This window comes from Arabidopsis thaliana, chromosome 3, assembly GCF_000001735.4.
Source record: "Arabidopsis thaliana chromosome 3, partial sequence".
NCBI lineage: Eukaryota > Viridiplantae > Streptophyta > Magnoliopsida > Brassicales > Brassicaceae > Arabidopsis > Arabidopsis thaliana.
Window position 1 is genome coordinate 22891736 of NC_003074.8, and position 20239 is coordinate 22911974.

Here is a 20239-nt window from a genome sequence, read left to right on the forward strand (position 1 = left end):
AAAATTCTTAAGTTTTAATTTCCAAACCTTTTAGCTGCATCAGATTTTTCTTTAATAAAATGCAAATGACAAAAGAAAGAAAATCTATTTTGTTTTCGGATAAAGTCACATATGAAGTGTATACTGTAGTTGATATTTGTCAAAAAAAAAAATATTGTTTTAAACTTTTAATTCAGATTTGCCTTATAATGAAGAAGAAAACAATACAATTATTTTCAAACTTAGTATTGGTTTGGTGGTGGTTATGTACTTATGTAGTATGGAGCAACTGTTTTTTTTTTGCTAAAGATTAATTGTTTTTGGTATGGAGAAATTGTTTTACTTTGACAAAAACCAAAAAAGCCTCAAGCTAACTAAACTGAATAGATTTTGGAGCTGTAGTATAGAAAAAAAAAAAAAACATTTTTCTGTTTGGATAAAAGATTTGTAAAAACATTTCTACCTTTATAAATGATATAAAGTTTCAGTCCGAACAAATCATACAAAACGAACATCCATAGGACCATCATACTCAAAGTATGAGCTACAAATATCGTACTCCATTAATATAAAATCAAACAAAACTTAAATTTTCATACATATACTAAGAAATTAATAGGTGACAGAAAACAAAATTAAACACGATCGTAGTTTTAGTTGTAGTCGAATTAAATCTGACTAATTTTCCTCAACCAAAGAGTACGGGTTTGACTTTCAGTTCGAGGAATGGTTATAGTTAAACAGCGTTGCATCTTCAATGACAATTACATATATTTAATCCATTGTCTTCTTCTTCAAACGAATCATAATAAGCAGAAACAAGAAAGAGATATGGTTAAAACCCAAAAAAAGAACAAGAAAGATACAAGTTTTGACGCAGACGATAATGAGACGATGATAATCATCACATCGAAACTTCAACATGTATTAGCCGCGAAATCGAGAAGGCTACAATACTTATCATCACCGGTAACGACTAAAGACGTGTCATTGTCACTCATGTCGTCCCCTGATGATTCACTCTCTCGCGCTTCGATTCCTTTCTCATGGGAAGAAGAACCTGGCAAGCCTAAACACCATGTTCGTCATCCTTCTTACTCCAAGTGTCTTGATTTGCCACCGAGGATGCTCTTTCCTGACGAATTTACCAAAATGCCTCGGACAGCGAATCATGGTCGTTATCTCGCCGGGTGGAAACGGTGGTTCCGGTGGAAGAAAGAGAGAGATGGTGATGCTTATGTGGCCGGAAGTGGAAGTTATATTTATCCATCGGAAGATGAAGATGATACCAAGACCACAAGAACAAAAGGTCTCCATTGTTTCTCTTACGTCACTAGGTGTTACTTCTGGGTAAATTAACCTTAAACTTCATTCTATTTCTTTAAAAAAAAAATTCTCTTGTCTTGTCAGAAAGAACATGTTTGTATCTTCTTTTGTTTTGCACGAAGTTCCATGGAAGAACAAGAAGCTGAAAATGAAAGCTTCTGTGAGAGCTTTTTAAAAAAATAATACAAAACAATACGCCGTCGTTTACTTGTATGGACCATACTTACTCAATTATGGGCTTTTCTTAGTCTATATACTGGCCCAACACCTTAATAATTGTCAAATTATTTTATGATGCTCGAGCTGGATTCGAATGTATAGAAGATAGGATGTTGCGAAAAGGCAATGTGGGCCAGTAAAATGGACAAATAATGCATAAGATGTGATCTTCCATATGCGATAATCATTACATCAAATGGTCCTGCGAATTATTTTTTGTATAAAAAAAATTAAAAAAGTTTCGAATTCTGGTGGCTAAATTCGTTCATTTTGTATTTGAGTCAAGCAACTAACTAATATATACCGATGTTCTTAAGCCCAATAAATTTGATAGGCCATTTAGTATAAAAGGCCGGAGAATAAAGAACAGGTCGACTTGGTAGGTCGTTTAAGGCTAAATAAAACGCCACGCAAGGCGAATCTAGGAAATCAAAACGACACGAAATGTGGGGTGGGTGTTTGGGTAGGAAAGACAGTTGTCAACATCAGGGATTTGGATTGAATCAAAAAAAAAGTCCTTAGATTTCATAAAAGCTAATCACGCCTCAAAACTGGGGCCTATCTCTTCTTTTTTGTCGCTTCCTGTCGGTCCTTCTCTATTTCTTCTCCAACCCCTCATTTTTGAATATTTACATAACAAACCGTTTTACTTTCTTTGGTCAAAATTAGACCCAAAATTCTATATTAGTTTAAGATATGTGGTCTGTAATTTATTGTTGTATTGATATAAAAATTAGTTATAAGCGATTATATTTTTATGCTCAAGTAACTGGTGTTAGTTAACTAAATTCCACCACGATAATCTGATTACATAAAATATGATTTTAATCATTTTAGTAAACCATATCGCACGTTGGATGATTAATTTTAACGTTTTAATAACACGTGATTAAATTATTTTTAGAATGATTATTTACAAACGGAAAAGCTATATGTGACACAATAACTCGTGCAGTATTGTTAGTTTGAAAAGTGTATTTGGTTTCTTATATTTGGCCTCGATTTTCAGTTTATGTGCTTTTTACAAAGTTTTATTTTAGTTATCTGATTAACGCGACATTTGTTGTATGGCTTTACCGATTTAAGAATAAAATCATATTACCTTTATGTAGCCATGTGTGGTGTAATATATAATAATGGTCCTTCTACGAAAAAAGCAGATCACAATTGAAATAAAGGGTGAAATTTGGTGTCCCTTTTCTTCGTCGAAATAACAGAACTAAATAAAAGAAAGTGTTATAGTATATTACGTCCGAAGAATAATCCATATTCCTGAAATACAGTCAACATATTATATATTTAGTACTTTATATAAAGTTAGGAATTAAATCATATGTTTTATCGACCATATTAAGTCACAACTTTATCATAAATTAATCTGTAATTAGAATTCCAAGTTCGCCACCGAATTTCGTAACCTAATCTACATATAATAGATAAAATATATATATGTAGAGTAATTATGATATCTATGTATGTAGTCATGGTATATGAATTTTGAAATTGGCAAGGTAACATTGACGGATCGTAACCCAACAAATAATATTAATTACAAAATGGGTGGGCGGGAATAGTATACAACTCATAATTCCACTCACTTTTTGTATTATTAGGATATGAAATAAGAGTAATCAACATGCATAATAAAGATGTATAATTTCTTCATCTTAAAAAACATAACTACATGGTTTAATACACAATTTTACCTTTTATCAAAAAAGTATTTCACAATTCACTCGCAAATTACGAAATGATGGCTAGTGCTTCAACTCCAAATTTCGAATATTTTAAATCACGATGTGTAGAACCTTTTATTTACTGGATACTAATCACTAGTTTATTGAGCCAACCAATTAGTTAAATAGAACAATCAATATTATAGCCAGATATTTTTTCCTTTAAAAATATTTAAAAGAGGGGCCAGAAAAGAACCAGAGAGGGAGGCCATGAGACATTATTATCACTAGTCAAAAACAACAAACCCTCCTTTTGCTTTTTCATATAAATTATTATATTTTATTTTGCAGGTTTCTTCTCTTCTTCTTCTTCTTCTTCTTCTTCTTCCTCTTGGCTGCTTTCTTTCATCATCCATAAAGTGAAAGCTAACGCATAGAGAGAGCCATATCGTCCCAAAAAAAGCAAAAGTCCAAAAAAAAACAACTCCAAAACATTCTCTCTTAGCTCTTTACTCTTTAGTTTCTCTCTCTCTCTCTGCCTTTCTCTTTGTTGAAGTTCATGGATGCTACGAAGTGGACTCAGGTACGTAAAAAGATATCTCTTTGCTATATCTGTTTGTTTCTAGCTTCTCCCTGACTCTTACGCTCTCTCTCTCTCTCTCTCTCTCTTTTTATCTCTCTACTCACATAAATATATACATGTGTGTGTATGCATGTTTATATGTATGTATGAAACCAGTAGTGGTTATACAGATAGTCTATATAGAGATATCAATATGATGTGTTTTAATTTAGACTTTTTATATATCCGTTTGAAACTTCCGAAGTTCTCGAATGGAGTTAAGAAAGTTTTGTTCTCTACAAGTTCAATTTTTCTTGTCATTAATTATAAAACTCTGATAACTAATGGATAAAAAAGGTATGCTTTGTTAGTTACCTTTTGTTCTTGGTGCTCAGGTCTTACCATTTTTTTCCTAAATTTTAATTAGTCTCCTTTCTTTAATTAATTTTATGTTAACGCACTGACGATTTAACGTTAACAAAAAAACCTAGATTCTTTTTCTTTTCAATAGAGCATAATTATTACTTCAATTTCATTTATCTCACACTAAACCCTAATCTTGGCGAAATTCCTTTTATATATATAAATTTAATTAATTTTTCCACAATCTTGGCGGAATTCAGGACTCGGTTTTGCTTGTTATTGTTCTCTCTTTAATTTGACATGGTTAGGGAATACTTAAAGTATGTCTTAATTTTATAGGGTTTTCAAGAAATGATAAACGTAAAGCCAATGGAGCAAATGATTTCTAGCACCAACAACAACACACCGCAACAACAACCAACATTCATCGCCACCAACACAAGGCCAAACGCCACCGCATCCAATGGTGGCTCCGGAGGAAATACCAACAACACGGCTACGATGGAAACTAGAAAGGCGAGGCCACAAGAGAAAGTAAATTGTCCAAGATGCAACTCAACAAACACAAAGTTCTGTTATTACAACAACTACAGTCTCACGCAACCAAGATACTTCTGCAAAGGTTGTCGAAGGTATTGGACCGAAGGTGGCTCTCTTCGTAACGTCCCAGTCGGAGGTAGCTCAAGAAAGAACAAGAGATCCTCTACACCTTTAGCTTCACCTTCTAATCCCAAACTTCCAGATCTAAACCCACCGATTCTTTTCTCAAGCCAAATCCCTAATAAGTCAAATAAAGATCTCAACTTGCTATCTTTCCCGGTCATGCAAGATCATCATCATCATGGTATGTCTCATTTTTTTCATATGCCCAAGATAGAGAACAACAATACTTCATCCTCAATCTATGCTTCATCATCTCCTGTCTCAGCTCTTGAGCTTCTAAGATCCAATGGAGTCTCTTCAAGAGGCATGAACACGTTCTTGCCTGGTCAAATGATGGATTCAAACTCAGTCCTGTACTCATCTTTAGGGTTTCCAACAATGCCTGATTACAAACAGAGTAATAACAACCTTTCATTCTCCATTGATCATCATCAAGGGATTGGACATAACACCATCAACAGTAACCAAAGAGCTCAAGATAACAATGATGACATGAATGGAGCAAGTAGGGTTTTGTTCCCTTTTTCAGACATGAAAGAGCTTTCAAGCACAACCCAAGAGAAGAGTCATGGTAATAATACATATTGGAATGGGATGTTCAGTAATACAGGAGGATCTTCATGGTGAAAAAAGGTTAAAAAGAGCTCATGAACTATCAGCTTTCTTCTCTTTTTCTGTTTTTTTCTCCTATTTTATTATAGTTTTTACTTTGATGATCTTTTGTTTTTTCTCACATGGGGAACTTTACTTAAAGTTGTCAGAACTTAGTTTACAGATTGTCTTTTTATTCCTTCTTTCTGGTTTTCCTTTTTTCCTTTTTTTATCAGTCTTTTTAAAATATGTATTTCATAATTGGGTTTGATCATTCATATTTATTAGTATCAAAATAGAGTCTATGTTCATGAGGGAGTGTTAAGGGGTGTGAGGGTAGAAGAATAAGTGAATACGAGGGCTTCGTGTGTAATCAGTGAGATCTGTATTCATCGTTTCTTCTATTTGTAGAAGTATTTCTGTAATTTATTCATATTTTTCAACAAAAAAAAAAAATCATCTTTATATCCAATCATTATCCGATTGAAATTAAAATTGTGTTAACCCTAAGCTTGAATAGATTGTTTTAATTTGTTGAGAATTTCCATCGTAACTTGTTATATATTTACTCCAGTGCAGTTACTTGCCGTTGTACATGAGTGACACTTTATTACTTACTGAGAGTCTCAGATAGAACAAACTAATATATGGAACTATTGAACAAAGTTATGACGGTATTGATTACAAATTATATGATGGTATATATCAATAAAGATTTGATACGCTAATTAATTAGTGAATTGTTCTTGAGACTTATGAAATTTGTTAATCTTGATAATTCCAAATTATTCATGTATAAACGGCACTATTAGAATAAAATACTAAACCTTAAAATAAATATGAAAAAATGCCATTGGTGTGAACTATAGAAACTGACGATATTTCTCAGTTTTTTGTCATCTTAAAATATACAATTATTACTGATTTCTTAAATTAAATAGTAAAAAGAAAAAAGAAACTATAACCAACTAAATTAATAAGTACCAATCTGTCAAAATATAAAAATACACAAAAATAAAACCTTCGAATTTATGTGTATACATTGTTTTCGTTTTTTTTTACCAACTAATAATCAACCAGAAGTTAAACCATTTACAGCCCAAAACTTAAAGATTTCATAATATGTAGTCTTTTTAGTTCATATAATTGCTGATAAAAATAAAGATGATCGGAATCATCATCCACGAATAGTCATATGACTCATAATTATCAAATCCCAAAGCATCGCATTTTGGGGACACTAATATAAATAAACTTATAGAGCTCCTCAGCTTTTTGACTTTTGAGCCCGTGCGTGAACGTAGCAATGTTTATCTTCTTTCATGTAAATTAAGTACTACATTTTCAAATTAATACTCCCTAGCTCCATTGTTCAAATAAAATATTCATAATTTTCCAGTAAATAGATTTTCGAAATTATGTATAGAATCCTGTGTCGCTGTATACCCCTATAAATTAAGTTGATATTTTTTTTTAATATCAAATGTTTCACTTTCACCCATATTGATTATGTGCAAACATTTTATTTTTTAAATCAAGATATACAAAAACGATGATTATTTTGCTTTTCAAAAGTTATCTATACCTTTTTTTAAGAACTTCAAGCAAGGAATTAACTAGCAAAAATAAATTCTTTTAGGCCTACGTTAACCTACCCCAACTAGAAGCCGTTTGTAACATTAATCACGTTAAGAATTGTAGATTTTGTAGTATTATGTAGATCTGTAAATTTGGTCATATTAAGTAATCATCATCATTTGTAAATTATACTAATTAAATTCTCATAAAGCAAACACCCACTAAGATTCGGAGACGACGGCACGGTTTCCTTGAATTCTCGTTATTACCAGATTTACCGCAGTGTCACATTCCCACTTGACATTATTTTTTCCTTTTTTAATATAAATACCGTACCTTCACAGTTCATCCACCTAATCCGATCCGCTAATTAATCTTCCAATTAGTCGGAAAAGATTAATCTTCTTATTGATTTATAGACTTATACTAGTGTATTGACACAATCCACTCTATAACAAACCATTTCACCATTATTATTTTTTATATACACTACATATTTTGGTCAATGCTTAACGTTTAGTTTACATTTCATTAACCTGAAATGATGATAATATACGGTTTCAAGTATGAAATATTCATAAACTATCGGACGTACGTATATTATGGTCGGAATATAGTAAATGTAATAATGTAAATACTGTGTATGAACACATGATGATTAGTAGCTGGCTTGAAATGCGGAAGTAGATGCCCACTTTATAGTGCCCGCCAACCAAACATGAATTTTTCATTGGGTTTGTGTTGTTTTGATTATTTAATTACATGACTACTCCTGTTTAAATTTAAATATCCAAGATGAAATCAAACGCGATATTCTCCTAGTCTATAAGAAATCTACATTTATCTGCGCGCATGGTCGCTTTATTCAAAACAATTAAGAAAACATAATGCAACGGATCGATGGAGTCAACTATATATTTATAAAAATATTATACAAAGCTGTTTATCTTCAGGCCAAAGAAATCGAAGGAATAAAAGGACATGTCTCACAAATATTTTAACTAGTTAATAATATCATTATAGAAAAGTTATAAAAAGAATTCCACCTCGATTCTCAATTGTCTTTTTTTTACAATTTTACCTTATACAATTTTTCTTTCTTTTCGATCACAAGTTTCACAAAAATCAAAAGATTATAAGAATGTTTATCAAAAAAAAAAAAAAAGTTTATTAGAAGCGACGGCATAGCGTTTGACTAAAGAATTTCGGAGAGTTTTTGGGCCTATCGGCCCAATTATCCCACCTGATGGGAAGCGTTGCCCTCAAAGTAATTGTTTGCAGGTAATTAATTGTTCAAACAAAGTGACAATTTCCTTCCGTTGTCATATAGGAAAAAAGTTGCATCAAAATGATTTATTTTCTGGCAAACTTGTGTCATTGTTAATTTATATGGGATTTAGAATAATTAATGACGAATGAAAAGAGTATATGAACCAAGTAACAGATCGTGACAAAGCGCCATTATGAAGTTTCTACTGATTTTAAGATAAAAGTCTAAGATCCCAAAGTTAACAAGGATTTCAAAACATCAAAAAGCATCTTCTAACTCAAAACACAACATAGATAAATTTACCCTTTCGAAAAACTCATTCTTCGAAGCTTCTGTTTTCTGCATTGATCAAGGTCTTCCTCTTGGGACTGGAGAACGACTGTTCAATCAAAAACATTACATAAGAACATCAATGGGACTTGAGTGAACAGTAAGAAGCCAAAGCCATTTTTTTTTTTTTTTACCTTCTGTATCGGTCATAACCAGGGCTCCTTTGTCTACCATAATCAGAACTCCTTCGTCCATAATCTGGACTCCTCCGTCTTTCATAAGCTGCTGGACCTTTGTATCTGTCGTATTCTGGGCTTCGAGCACGACCATAATCTGGACTTGGACGCCTACCCTGACCAGGGCTTGGACGCCTGCCATAATCTGGACTTGGACGCCTACGATACACAGGACTAAGAGACCTTCTCGGGCTACGACCACCATTTCGATCATCTCTTTCATCGTCATCTTTCAACGCATACTCCACGGAAACAACCCTATCCAATATTTTGCTGAGGAAACAAAAAGGGGATGTTTTTAGAGAGGCAAATGTACTAAAAGTTTGACGGAAAAAGTAACTAGAAGAAGTGTTGTTTTACCTTCTTTGAGTAGCTTCAAGGGCTTTTGTAGCATCCTCTTGTGTTTCAAACTGAACAAATGAGAAGTTGCGTCTGATACGCACGTTGGTGACCTTACCATAGGGCTCAAAGTGTTTTTCAATGTCGTGCTCTTTTGTTCTAATGGGGTCAAAGTTAATGACAAACAGTGTCTTTGTAGGCTTCAGATTTGAAGGGGCTTTCGCGTCACCACGAGGCCTGCCACGTTCACCCTGAAAACCGAAAGAAACTTTAAAAGGTTTCTTAAATATGCGGCATAGTGCAAGCTTCAATAAAAACCAGAAAAAAATTTATACCTTTGCCCATTCAACTGATAACCTGCGTTTCTCATATCCAAAAGGAAAATTGTCGAGTTTGCGAATAGCGTCTTCAGCATCACGTTCATCCTCAAAGTACACAAAAGCATATCCTGCAACAAAAGAAAGCACAAGGATTACAAAACGCAACACAAAGAGTGACAATCCTCCTGTCCATTAACCTGCTGCATATCTCGTTTACCCTAGAAAATAACTAAATAGATATACAACACCTTCATATAAGTGAAGGCTGGTGAATATGAGAGATGTAGAGGCATTCCATGATGTAGTAGAAAAACAAGATTTGTAGCATAACACAGGAATTCAGGATTTTTATTTTTAAAAACACCAATTTTATATTAAAAAATCTGAGTGATTTGCCAGGCATGCTTAAACATTCTGAGTGGAGGAGTTCAGATATGGAAGGCAAGGCATGGCAATGATGGATTCAATAGACTTCCATCTGAAGCATCGATGATTGGTAATAGACAGACAAATTCCAAAGTTTCTCTAGAGTCAGTGAAGATTGGTAGGCACAAGATGATAAAGGCAGGTATGAAAATGTAGAAATGATTTTGCAGGAAGAAGAAGAAGATGGCAAATCTTGTTCCTTTGAAGAAAAGTTCCTGCGAACAAATAAACACTCAATACAACCATCCTCTCTACTGCATAAACCCCCTACCACACTTAACACATTCGGGAAAAATAAAACCAATCTTTTCTATGTAACGGTACTATATATAAACCTTCAAATCATGTATGAAACTGGAACTAGTTCTAAGTATCCAGAATCCTAGGTCAAGCAGAAACTAAACCTAAGCAAAGATGATTTATCAACCAGAAGACGAATTCGAATTCGAGACGGACAAACAACAAAATTTCACCGGCGTATAACTTAGAAGACACTTTACCAGATTTCATGTCCACTCGGTCGACTCTCCCATACTTGTCGAACAACCGTTCCAGATCCGACTGGCGAGTTTCATACTCGAAATTGCCGACGAACACTGGCCTCATCTTTATCTTAATTCGCAATTCCTAACGATCCAATAACTCGAAATTAGTAACATGTAAGGGATAAAATAAGGTATATGGACATGAGCAAGTATAATTATCGGAGAAAAGTTACCTCTGAACAATCGGAGAAGAAACGAAAAACAAACCCTAGACGACGACGACGACTACTACGCTCATCGAAGAAAAGCAGAGCCTGGTTGACTTAAAAAAGCCCGTCATACCATCATGGGTACATTCGGAAATTCAAAAATCATAATGGGCCTTCTTTATAAATAGGCCCACAATAAGTTAGCCCCATACCGAAGAACTCGTTGGAGTCTTTTCTTATAGAATTAAATTTATACATGTTTATATACAGACCCATTTTCCGTCGGTGAAGAAGAAAAGAATTAAAGTTTATGTAAGTGTCCAGTTTTCTGACACGTGGAGATTCAACGGAGTTCTCTTATCTGTTTTGGTTCGATCATTTTTGCGGTTTAGGATGTCTCTATTGTTTCTTCTTCACTCTTTTTGCCACAATCTCTGTTCCAAGAATCGCGAGTATGGCGACCACACTTCATTGTCTCTCCACACTCCATCTTCTTCCTCGCACTCATCACCCTAAAACCCTAAACTCTCTCAAACCAATCACCACCAAATCACAACCATGTAAAACCCCAGAAATACCCTCCACTCCCAACGCTCTTCAGCTCCTTAAATCATCCTCTCTCCCTCTCGCAGTCATCGCATTGCCTTTCTTCCTCGACCCACAGGTAATCAAAAAGTTTCACATCTTTCCCCAATAGTTTCACATTCTACAAATATAACCAGATGATCAAGATTCTTGTTTTCTTTGCAATTTCAAAAGGATGCAGCAGCAGCTGGAGGAGAATTCGGAATATTAGAAGGGAGATCATTTGCGTTGATACACCCAATTGTGATGGGAGGTTTATTTGCATACACTCTTTGGACTGGTTACTTAGGTTGGCAATGGAGACGTGTCCGTACGATACAGAGTGAGATTAGTGATCTCAAGAAACAGCTTAAACCAACTCCTGTTTCCCCTGATGGTTCCACAGCCGTTGATTCTTCGTCGCCTCCTTCTACGACTGAGCTTCAGATCCAACGGCTAACTGAAGAGAGGAAAGAGTTGGTCAAAGGGTCTTACAGAGACAAACACTTTGACGCTGGCTCTGTTTTGTTAGGTTTCGGTGTTTTGGAAGCTGTCTTTGGTGGTGTTAACACTTATCTTCGTACTGGTAAACTCTTCCCCGGTCCTCATCTTTACGCCGGTGCAGGTACCTTAAACCTATCTCTCGTCTTATTTTTCATTTCCTTGATTTTAGGTTCTAATTTATCAAAGTGTGTAATCTTGGGTTGCTTAGTCAGGTTTTGGCTTGGTCTGATGTGGTTTAAGTTTTGATCAGAACTTTGGATTTTAGTTATATTGGTATAAATAGTATTGTGCCATTTCAAAAGTTACCATTCATCACAACTATGAGAAAAAATGTGGTTTATATTTGTTATTGGATGTACAAAACGTGTCACATTTTGTGTTCATGGTGGTGGTGGTGGCAGGAATAACGGTGTTGTGGGCGGCGGCGGCAGCATTGGTGCCGGCAATGCAGAAAGGGAACGATACGGCGAGGAGTCTACATATAGCGTTGAATGCAGTAAATGTTCTTCTTTTCATTTGGCAAATCCCAACAGGTCTTGATATCGTTCTTAAGGTCTTTGAGTTCACTAAATGGCCATAGATATTAATATTTGGATGTGTTATTTATGAGTTTGTGACTCTATATATGCAAATATTCTTCAACTTTTTTTGAGGTTTGTAGATGATGAATTGTAAAAATCATGCAATTAGAGTGGATATTGGAATAATGGTGGAAAAACGATCAATAATACTCTTTTACCAGTCCTTTGTTTTCACCTGATTGTGTCAAATATAAATTGGATACGCTATGATTGTGTCAAAGATTAGTAGATTACTGACATTTGTCTCACCTAAAAAAAAAAAGAATACTGACATTTATTATATCTTAAATGTCTATCAAATAATATACTTTGTCAATTTTGGCCCATGTATATAGATACAATGGTATTTATGTTGATAGGCCCAAATTGGTTATCGATAATTCTTGATCAAGCCAATTTTCAGTTTACATGTAAATCATGTTTTGTTTGCACTTGGACTACAAATTGCGGAAACAAAATAGTCATATCTTTTGCTGCAATCACTTTTATTGAGAAACATACATGGCGTCGCGTCATTATGAAAACCTCTCAGCAACCAGTGAAGATGTTTCCACCATAAAAAAAACTTTCTTTATAGAGATACTTATCCACTTTTAAGATCTCTCAGTTGTATATATGATTAGACCACAATTAGTTCAAATCTTGTCATATTTTGTTCTTTCCTAATGCTTATGTGCCTGCTCCTCACTGGATCAAAAATACCACCATCCTTTAATAATTCATGTGTCACAATCTTTCGTATCTATAAACATAAATTCAAGAACTCTTATTATCATGATTTTTTATTTTTTTATGTTCGATCACACAATTTGAAGTTTGAAAATATTTTCAGTCAAATTATCTTATATAAACTATTACTTTAAAATTAGTTTTTTTTTTCTTTTCCATATTTAGTAATCGACTAGTAGTAAATAGTGGTTAGGTTTTTTTTTTTTTTGAAAAGGCTTTAAATAGTGGTTAGTTTGTTTGTCAAACACACTAACCATGTGGCCAACATTTTAAACTAGGAGGTCTCCATCTTGATATATGTCTAAGAGATTATTATCCATTCTCTTAAAATGGGTGTCTAGTAGATTTGGGCAAGTATAAAGGCCTGCCGGTCGTTTTCTCTATATTAAGTTGTTAATCGTTTACTATACCATAAATTGAGTTTTATTAATTATATTGATTATTGAATTTGATTGTTTAGTACTTTAGTTATATCGAGTGAGTTTTTCTTTTATTTTTAAAGAAAACAAAAAACATGGAAAGTTATATTAATTATATCGAGTGAGAACTCTGGCTACTCTATTTCAACTAATATTATATATGAAAAATAGAAAGAAATAATTTAAAACCAATAAAATATGAATTCCATATATACATATAGTAGTTTTAAGTAAATATATCTACAGCACATACGTTATATTTTTTGTTTATTTGTAATGTAATTATTGATCTTTACACATATAGTAGACAAATAATAAACAGTAAGGGAGATGATATGTCGAATCTGCAACTTTAATAAAGACGAAACTTTTTGTATATTTTTGGCTGGGGAAAAAAAATGTGAAAACAACTCATTCGATTTATTCGGCTATTTTTTTTTTGAAAAATATGTGTTCGCTAGCATTATCGGTCGACAATTTTAAAAATTTAAGGTTACATGGGATTTGAGTTTCTTACCCAAAAATATATTCTATACATGTATGAACTTGCTTCATTATGATGAATTGGTATAGCCTAATGTATTCAACATTTATTATTGTAATTTTTTCTTCTTGAAATAAAATGAATTTAAATAATAATTACATTATTAATTACTATGTTTTAAGTTTTCTGATCTGTGATGAAAGGATGATATAGTATATTTGCTTGTAATCGGGGCTTTGTTTGTGTTCAAGCGAAGATCGTTTCCCATGAAACGAGGAAATCAAGTTTTGAAATTTAGATTAACAAAAAATCAGAATGCCAAAAGAAAGCGAGAAAAAAATATTAAAAAACACATAGTATTAACTTTTCTTTGTGACATTAATGTTTTCATCATATATACAACACGTATCAAGATGTTAGTTTAATATAAAAGCTTCATTACCATTCTTATTAGTATTTTTTGTATGATTCTTTTTTTTTGTTTCCTTTACTTTCTTTGTTCTTTATTTTATTCTTTTGCTTTAAATTCACACTAATTTTCCTTCGCTTTAGTTACCACTGTATCTGTGTATAGCCTTAGCCTTATCATACACTAAAACTGCGCCTGGGGCGTAATTTAGCAGCAAGAGGATTAGCCATCTCACACGAGAGCCTCAGTTTCTCGGACAAGTCAACGGTCTTCTCATCGGACGGCGTCAGCCATTCAAACTCATGCAAAAGCGTCGCAGTCCAAAACGTCACGGTGGTCAAACCAAGATTCTTCCCGGGGCAAACCCGACGACCGGACCCGAACGGTGCAAGCCTCAAATCAGACCCAAGAACCGAGAACTCAACCTCACCTTCCTTGGCTACAAAACGTTCGGGTTTAAACTCCAACGGATTCTCCCACACGTGTGGATCGTGTGCAATAGCCCACATGTTCACCATTGCGGTGGTCCCCGCCGGAACACGACGACCGTCGATGATCGTGTCTGTGATTGCTAAACGGGCCCATGAGAGTAGTGGGCCTGGCGGGTGAAGCCTCAAGACTTCTTTCACCACAGCCGTTAGATATACTAGAGACACCACGTCAGACTCTTCGACAGCCCTTGATCGTCCCACGATTTGATCAAGCTCATTGTGAACCGTCGATTGAATATCTGGATGAAGGACCATCCTAGCAAGAATCCACTCGATCAAAACAGCCACCGTGTCAGTTCCTCTGAATATCATTTCCTGTTGTTATTAAAACCCAAAATTGCCAATACTTTAGTTACTTAAAATGGCATATTTAATTATCCAAAAATCATAGTATAAATGTAATTAAACGCATACAGTACAATAAATATGAATTTTTGTAAGTTTTTTCTTCAGTACAAAAGTAAAAATACAAGCCACGTGTACATACCCATAGAACGGCGATGATATCAGGGTCGGATAATTTATCAGGACCATCGAGAGAGAGCAATACGTCAACGAAGTCACTCGGTGAGTCACGAGTTTGTTCACGGTGGTCAGAGATAATCCGGTTCACAAACCGGTTTACTTTTGGGACGAGATTAGAGCATCTAGACCGGATTCTTTGAGGATCAAATTCAGAGAGCCATGGGAGATGATCGGTCCAATTCAGTGTACCGAGTAAATCATAACCTTCTTCCACCAATTCACGTAGCTCACTCACTTCTTCATGCTCTTCCTCAAGCTCGTATTCTTTTCCGAAAACAGAGCACATCATGTTATTAAGCGATGCCGTTTTGATCAAGTCACGTGCGAAACAGAGACCTTTGGTGTTACTCTGTTTTGTGAGACACTTCACGATTTGATTCGCGATCACGCTTCTCTGCGTTTCGGAACGTTTAATCTGTTTCGGGCTGAAAAGATGATTAGACGCGATTTTTCTCAAGGTTCGCCAGTAAACGCCGTAAGGAGCGAAACCGATAGCACGGTTAAACATGAGGGAATAAGCTGATTCCTTAACCGGGCGGTCAGCGAAAACCGGACTGTTTAGAATCTCTTTAGCTACATCAGGATTGCACGTGACGATCACGCGAGTTTCTCCCAAACTAAACGCCATTAACCGTTCGGCTCTAAATTTCTCTGCGGTTGCGGCTATGCAACGGTGAGCCAGAGTGTTTGACATGAGAGACATGCTTCCGACAAAAGGTAAGCCTCTTGGCCCGGGTATCACGGTGGTTTGACGGCGGCGGTGGAGGAAGTACTTTCCCCATGCGGGTCCTCCGGGATGAGACCAGAAGAAGAGAGAAAGAGCGAGAGAAGCTAGGGAGGCTACGAGGAGAGAGAGAGCAAGATTGGTTTGAGTAAGGAGGCTACATTTGGACAAGAGGGCCAAAAGTAAGCTACTGGTGTCGAGCTTGGTGGCCATGGATGCAGAGGAACAAGAGAGAGAGAGAAAGGAGAGTGGCTTTTTGCTGTGGGGTTTAAGACGAAAGGCTTCAGGTATTTATATAGAAAAAAACATTAGAAGCCCCTCTTGTTAGTTTTTGTAATTAGTTCAAAAACTATATTATATTTCATTTATAATAGGTATTATTATTATATAACTGAAAGAGTGAAGGAAATGTTGTTTTTTATATTAAACACTATATTTTTTGTGTGTATTTCATTCTTCTTACCTTAATATTGTACTTTTAACTTGATACACTTGGGCAAGTTTGAATTTGCTTGCTTCCTTGTTGTAACATAAAATTTGAACTTGTAGTTTTTCTCCGAAAAAAAGTTTTTAAAACCTTTATTTATTTGAAGTTTACCGAAAATCTTGTATTATTATGTGGGTTCTGATAATTATTTTATTTGATTAAACATAAACCAAATTTATTTCAGGATATTTTTAAAAAAAAGCAAGGCCTTGCAGCCACAAGAAAAAAAGTTGATTAAATGCAATGAATTAATATGCTCTTTATTCACCAATCTAGTAGACAAATACACATCAAATATAAAAGTGCAAAAATTAAAAGTGATTAAGATTTCGGACCACTTACAAAACATATCTTTTTATAAAACGAAACGTAAGCTCCGGGAATTTTTTTTTTCATACCATGAGATGGATTTGAATGTAAAATTAATCTTCATTTCGAAAAATTATTGACAAAGTCAGTTACAAAGTTAAAAACGTAAGATCAAGAGGTGTAAATGCAATGGCAGTAATGCATATAGCAATTAACATAACTTCTCGTGGCCGTTAAATAAAACTGATGAAACTTGATAGACCCACTATTGTGAATTCATTGAATTTGTTAATTGTAATCGTAGTTAGCTGATTTAACTGGTAAACTATATATCTATATTCGTAAATTTTTGTAAAAATGTCTTTTATTATAGATTTAACGTCATAGCTTTGTTATGGAATTAATTCCAACTGAGAGTACTGTTAAAACTTAAAAACAACGGTTACTTTTACTTGCAGTGCATATGCGTTAGTCTCGGTGCAGTTAAGTACATATTCGATCACAGCATACGACATCAAGTTCTAATATTTTAATACTTGATGATTATTTTATAAGAAAAAATAATTGATTTAATCTGTATGCTGCACGGTTGCAGGCTTGCAGCACTATATATTATTATATTTATTTACTAACAGTAAGTGTGTTGGACATTTAAGAATAATATCTTTGTTAAATACAGTCCATGATCGTAACGTTTTTTATGTATATTTTAACTTTCACTCGTAATAAGGAGTGTAGTTATCTTTCCTTTGTTAATGTTAACTATCTATTAAACTAATCAACAATATGTCATCCAATAGTAACAAGAAAGTGTAAACGTATAATTTAAAAGACAAATTATAACGGTAGAGTTGTTGTTGTTGGCAAAATGAGATTTAACGGTTTAGCGCCGCCATGCGCGAGGGATGTGAACTGAATGGCAGGTTACGTTAGGGCGCGTGACACTTACGCTTTGTGTGATCTATGATTCTTCGGATGACGTCATATTCGAAGAGCTCTTTTATAATATGCTTTGTGTTACTGCTCGATAATCGATATATGTATGATCGAAGTCAACCGAATCAGGGGATTTTTAGAAGATACTAAGCATATATGATATAACGTAATAATAATATACAGAGAATACAACAATATCTGGTTAATAGAATGTTCAAGTTGAATGTAAACTAAATCAGCAATTTATTTAATTTTCTCTTGAATATAAGTATCAACTGTACGTCTTATTATAAAACGAGATATACTTTATTTTAAATTTAACTGAATATACTATTCCAAGAGTTAAATTAGTTTTAACGTTAACTAACCTGTTGTTGACCCTTTCGACCTATTTTATCATCGAAGACGTGGGGGCAATCAAGGACTTCAACAATGGCTTGTCCACATCTATTGTTATGTAAACTACAAATTAATATCATTTTAAACGACCAATATGTATTCTCTACTCATCCGGAATAGATCAATGAATAAATTTTAAATCTATATTCTCTAAATTAAGCATACGCTTATCTAGGACAATGGTCAGCTAGATCAAATTATTAATGGTCCAATACATTGCCATACTTCCGACATCCTAAAACAGTTACGATTGACCATATGAAACAGTAAATATAATAAAACTCAAATGTCATTTTTAGTCAAGTTTGTCGAATTTCCTAAATAGACATCAGGCCATATCCGCTAATTATGTTGAAGTTCGAATTAATAGCATATACCTCATCGATTATAATTAAAAACGAGTAGAAAGCGACATATGAGGAAGTGCAAAAAATGAAAAAAAACAAAATTCTATTTGGGTATATTCCTATATCAGAGAAAATAGTTTCGTGATAGAACATTCTTATTTGATAGTATATAAATTCATAGCTTAAATTTGTAAATAAAAAATGAATCAACTATGCCATTTATATGTATATTATATTTTTTAAATGGCGATTTAAAATGCATAACGGGCGCCACACAAAAACAAATGGTTAATACAGAACTTAACAAATAAATATATTTTTTAAACATATACAAATAAATAAATGATAATTATAAAGAACAATGTATTATTGACCTTTTGGTATGGGCTTAAGACACAAATTGACTTTGTGCGTGTGAAGAAGACATTTTTTGGGTCACAAATAGATTATGTGGATCTTCAATTGTCGGTTGAGATATGGTATGGCGTGGTGCACTGCACACAACTACACCTCCTGATTTTCATCCGTTGGATCTCATTTTTGATTCATGCAAAACGTCCCACAGGCTTGATCGTCGAGGTTCTTGCAGTATGGTGGGTTAAATTTAGAAATGCACACTTGGCGTGTCTTCTTCGAGTGTCGATTACCAAAATACCCATCTTTATGAAAAAGAAGGATTTGTCCGCATTACGATTAGAGGAAGGGTATATCTGTCTCTGCAGGAATCAGACAACTCACTTGACCGGTATCCCACCTGGTCCCCCCAAATTGGTTCGTTGTTAATCGTCGATGCCTTCTATCAACGGTCACATTTTGCTGATCGAAGTGTGAGAGATGCCTACCCGTTGATCTAATTAACATCTACTAAAGGCGGAAGAAAACAAAACTAAATTAACATTTACTAAAGTTTTGCTCATCTATTTTAGTCTTGTGAAAAAAAGATCAACATTATATTTTTTTTACGAGTAAACTAAACTAAGTAGACTATGGACATTTATAAAAGTAGACAAATAACTACTACAAGTTTTTTTAACAATTGAATAGTCATTTGCTTAATATTTTTATATTCGTTTTACTTTTTCCGGATTAAAATTTACTCATCTAGCCATTACCCATTAGCTATTACCACATACTTATTTTTTTGTATTCAAAGATACCGGAAAAATGTTGGATAATTTTCGATTATACAAATGATCATATAATCCAAATTTATTTGGCAAGTAAAAGTTTATAATAATTCAAACAAAATAGATATAGTATTTTAGACGGAGTAATGAAAACTAGTCAATAAAAGAGAATATGTGTTAATAAGGTGAGGACCGAAGACTAAGAATGAGCTGAATTGTGTCAACACAAACACAAATTCTGATTGCAACTTCCCACCTAATAACAATGATTCATAATTAGAAAAAATTGAGAGAACATGCTTTTAGATAAAATCACGAGCCAGTTTTGGTAATTCCATATAATTAATTACCATCAACAAGAATGGAAATATGTATATGGAAAAAATTAAATTGTAAGCGAATGTTTTGTCATTATCTAAAAACGAGAGAACATTATTGCAATTAGGACCATTAATTTGTCTGAAATTTGTCATTTGATGAGTATGATAAGTCAATTTATTAGGGGGACACATCTATATATATACTACTAGTCTACTAGAACTTAACGTTACATGATAAATGTGTGTTCGTTGCCCTATTAGAAGGGGCAAATTATTGTAACATGTTGTTAAATGTTTTTCTGTTTACAAAGCTATTTGCAAGTGTGTATGCCACCATATTCAATCATCAAACATAGGTTAAGGTAGATTACA

General features: G+C 34.0%; 5 protein-coding genes across 11 annotated transcripts; 3 read left to right on the forward strand and 2 right to left on the reverse strand.

Moving 5' to 3' along the window:
* Positions 1-730: 730 nt before the first annotated feature.
* AT3G61840 (auxin response factor, putative (DUF688)) lies at positions 731-1569 on the forward strand. Its single transcript, NM_116049.4, has one exon. It carries the CDS (start codon positions 811-813, stop codon positions 1336-1338), a length of 528 nt encoding a protein of 175 aa, NP_191743.2. The 5' UTR covers positions 731-810; the 3' UTR covers positions 1339-1569.
* Positions 1570-3532: 1963 nt separating this feature from the next.
* On the forward strand, positions 3533-5997 carry DAG1 (Dof-type zinc finger DNA-binding family protein). 5 transcript variants are annotated; one of them, NM_116050.4, is made up of 3 exons: positions 3533-3783; positions 4465-4969; positions 5054-5873. In NM_116050.4, exons 1-3 carry the CDS (start codon positions 3760-3762, stop codon positions 5413-5415), a joined length of 891 nt encoding a protein of 296 aa, NP_191744.1. In that variant the 5' UTR covers positions 3533-3759; the 3' UTR covers positions 5416-5873. The 5 variants fall into 5 exon arrangements, with proteins under 5 accessions (NP_191744.1, NP_001118885.1, NP_850734.1 ...); NM_001084858.1 differs by lacking the exon at positions 3533-3783 and adding an exon at positions 3994-4119 and having other exon boundaries at positions 5054-5823; NM_001125413.2 differs by having other exon boundaries at positions 4465-5997.
* A 2317-nt stretch (positions 5998-8314) lies between these two features.
* Positions 8315-10660, reverse strand: RS31 (RNA-binding (RRM/RBD/RNP motifs) family protein). Its single transcript, NM_116051.4, has 6 exons — positions 10537-10660; positions 10319-10445; positions 9408-9520; positions 9094-9323; positions 8692-9006; positions 8315-8606 (listed from the first exon to the last, which is right to left on the reverse strand). The coding sequence occupies exons 2-6, from the start codon at positions 10422-10424 to the stop codon at positions 8576-8578; spliced, it is 795 nt and encodes a 264-aa protein (NP_567120.1). The 5' UTR covers positions 10425-10445; positions 10537-10660; the 3' UTR covers positions 8315-8575.
* A 95-nt stretch (positions 10661-10755) lies between these two features.
* On the forward strand, positions 10756-12402 carry AT3G61870 (plant/protein). 2 transcript variants are annotated; one of them, NM_116052.4, is made up of 3 exons: positions 10756-11176; positions 11272-11701; positions 11982-12402. In NM_116052.4, exons 1-3 carry the CDS (start codon positions 10967-10969, stop codon positions 12158-12160), a joined length of 819 nt encoding a protein of 272 aa, NP_191746.1. In that variant the 5' UTR covers positions 10756-10966; the 3' UTR covers positions 12161-12402. The 2 variants fall into 2 exon arrangements, with proteins under 2 accessions (NP_191746.1, NP_974476.1); NM_202747.2 differs by having other exon boundaries at positions 10903-11176; positions 11272-12324.
* A 1729-nt stretch (positions 12403-14131) lies between these two features.
* CYP78A9 (cytochrome p450 78a9) lies at positions 14132-16223 on the reverse strand. Of its 2 annotated transcripts, NM_001203227.1 has the most exons (3): positions 15181-16223; positions 14385-15008; positions 14133-14312 (listed from the first exon to the last, which is right to left on the reverse strand). In NM_001203227.1, the coding sequence occupies exons 1-3, from the start codon at positions 16153-16155 to the stop codon at positions 14244-14246; spliced, it is 1668 nt and encodes a 555-aa protein (NP_001190156.1). In that variant the 5' UTR covers positions 16156-16223; the 3' UTR covers positions 14133-14243. The 2 variants fall into 2 exon arrangements, with proteins under 2 accessions (NP_191747.1, NP_001190156.1); NM_116053.3 differs by having other exon boundaries at positions 14132-15008.
* Between the last annotated feature and the right edge of the window lie 4016 nt (positions 16224-20239).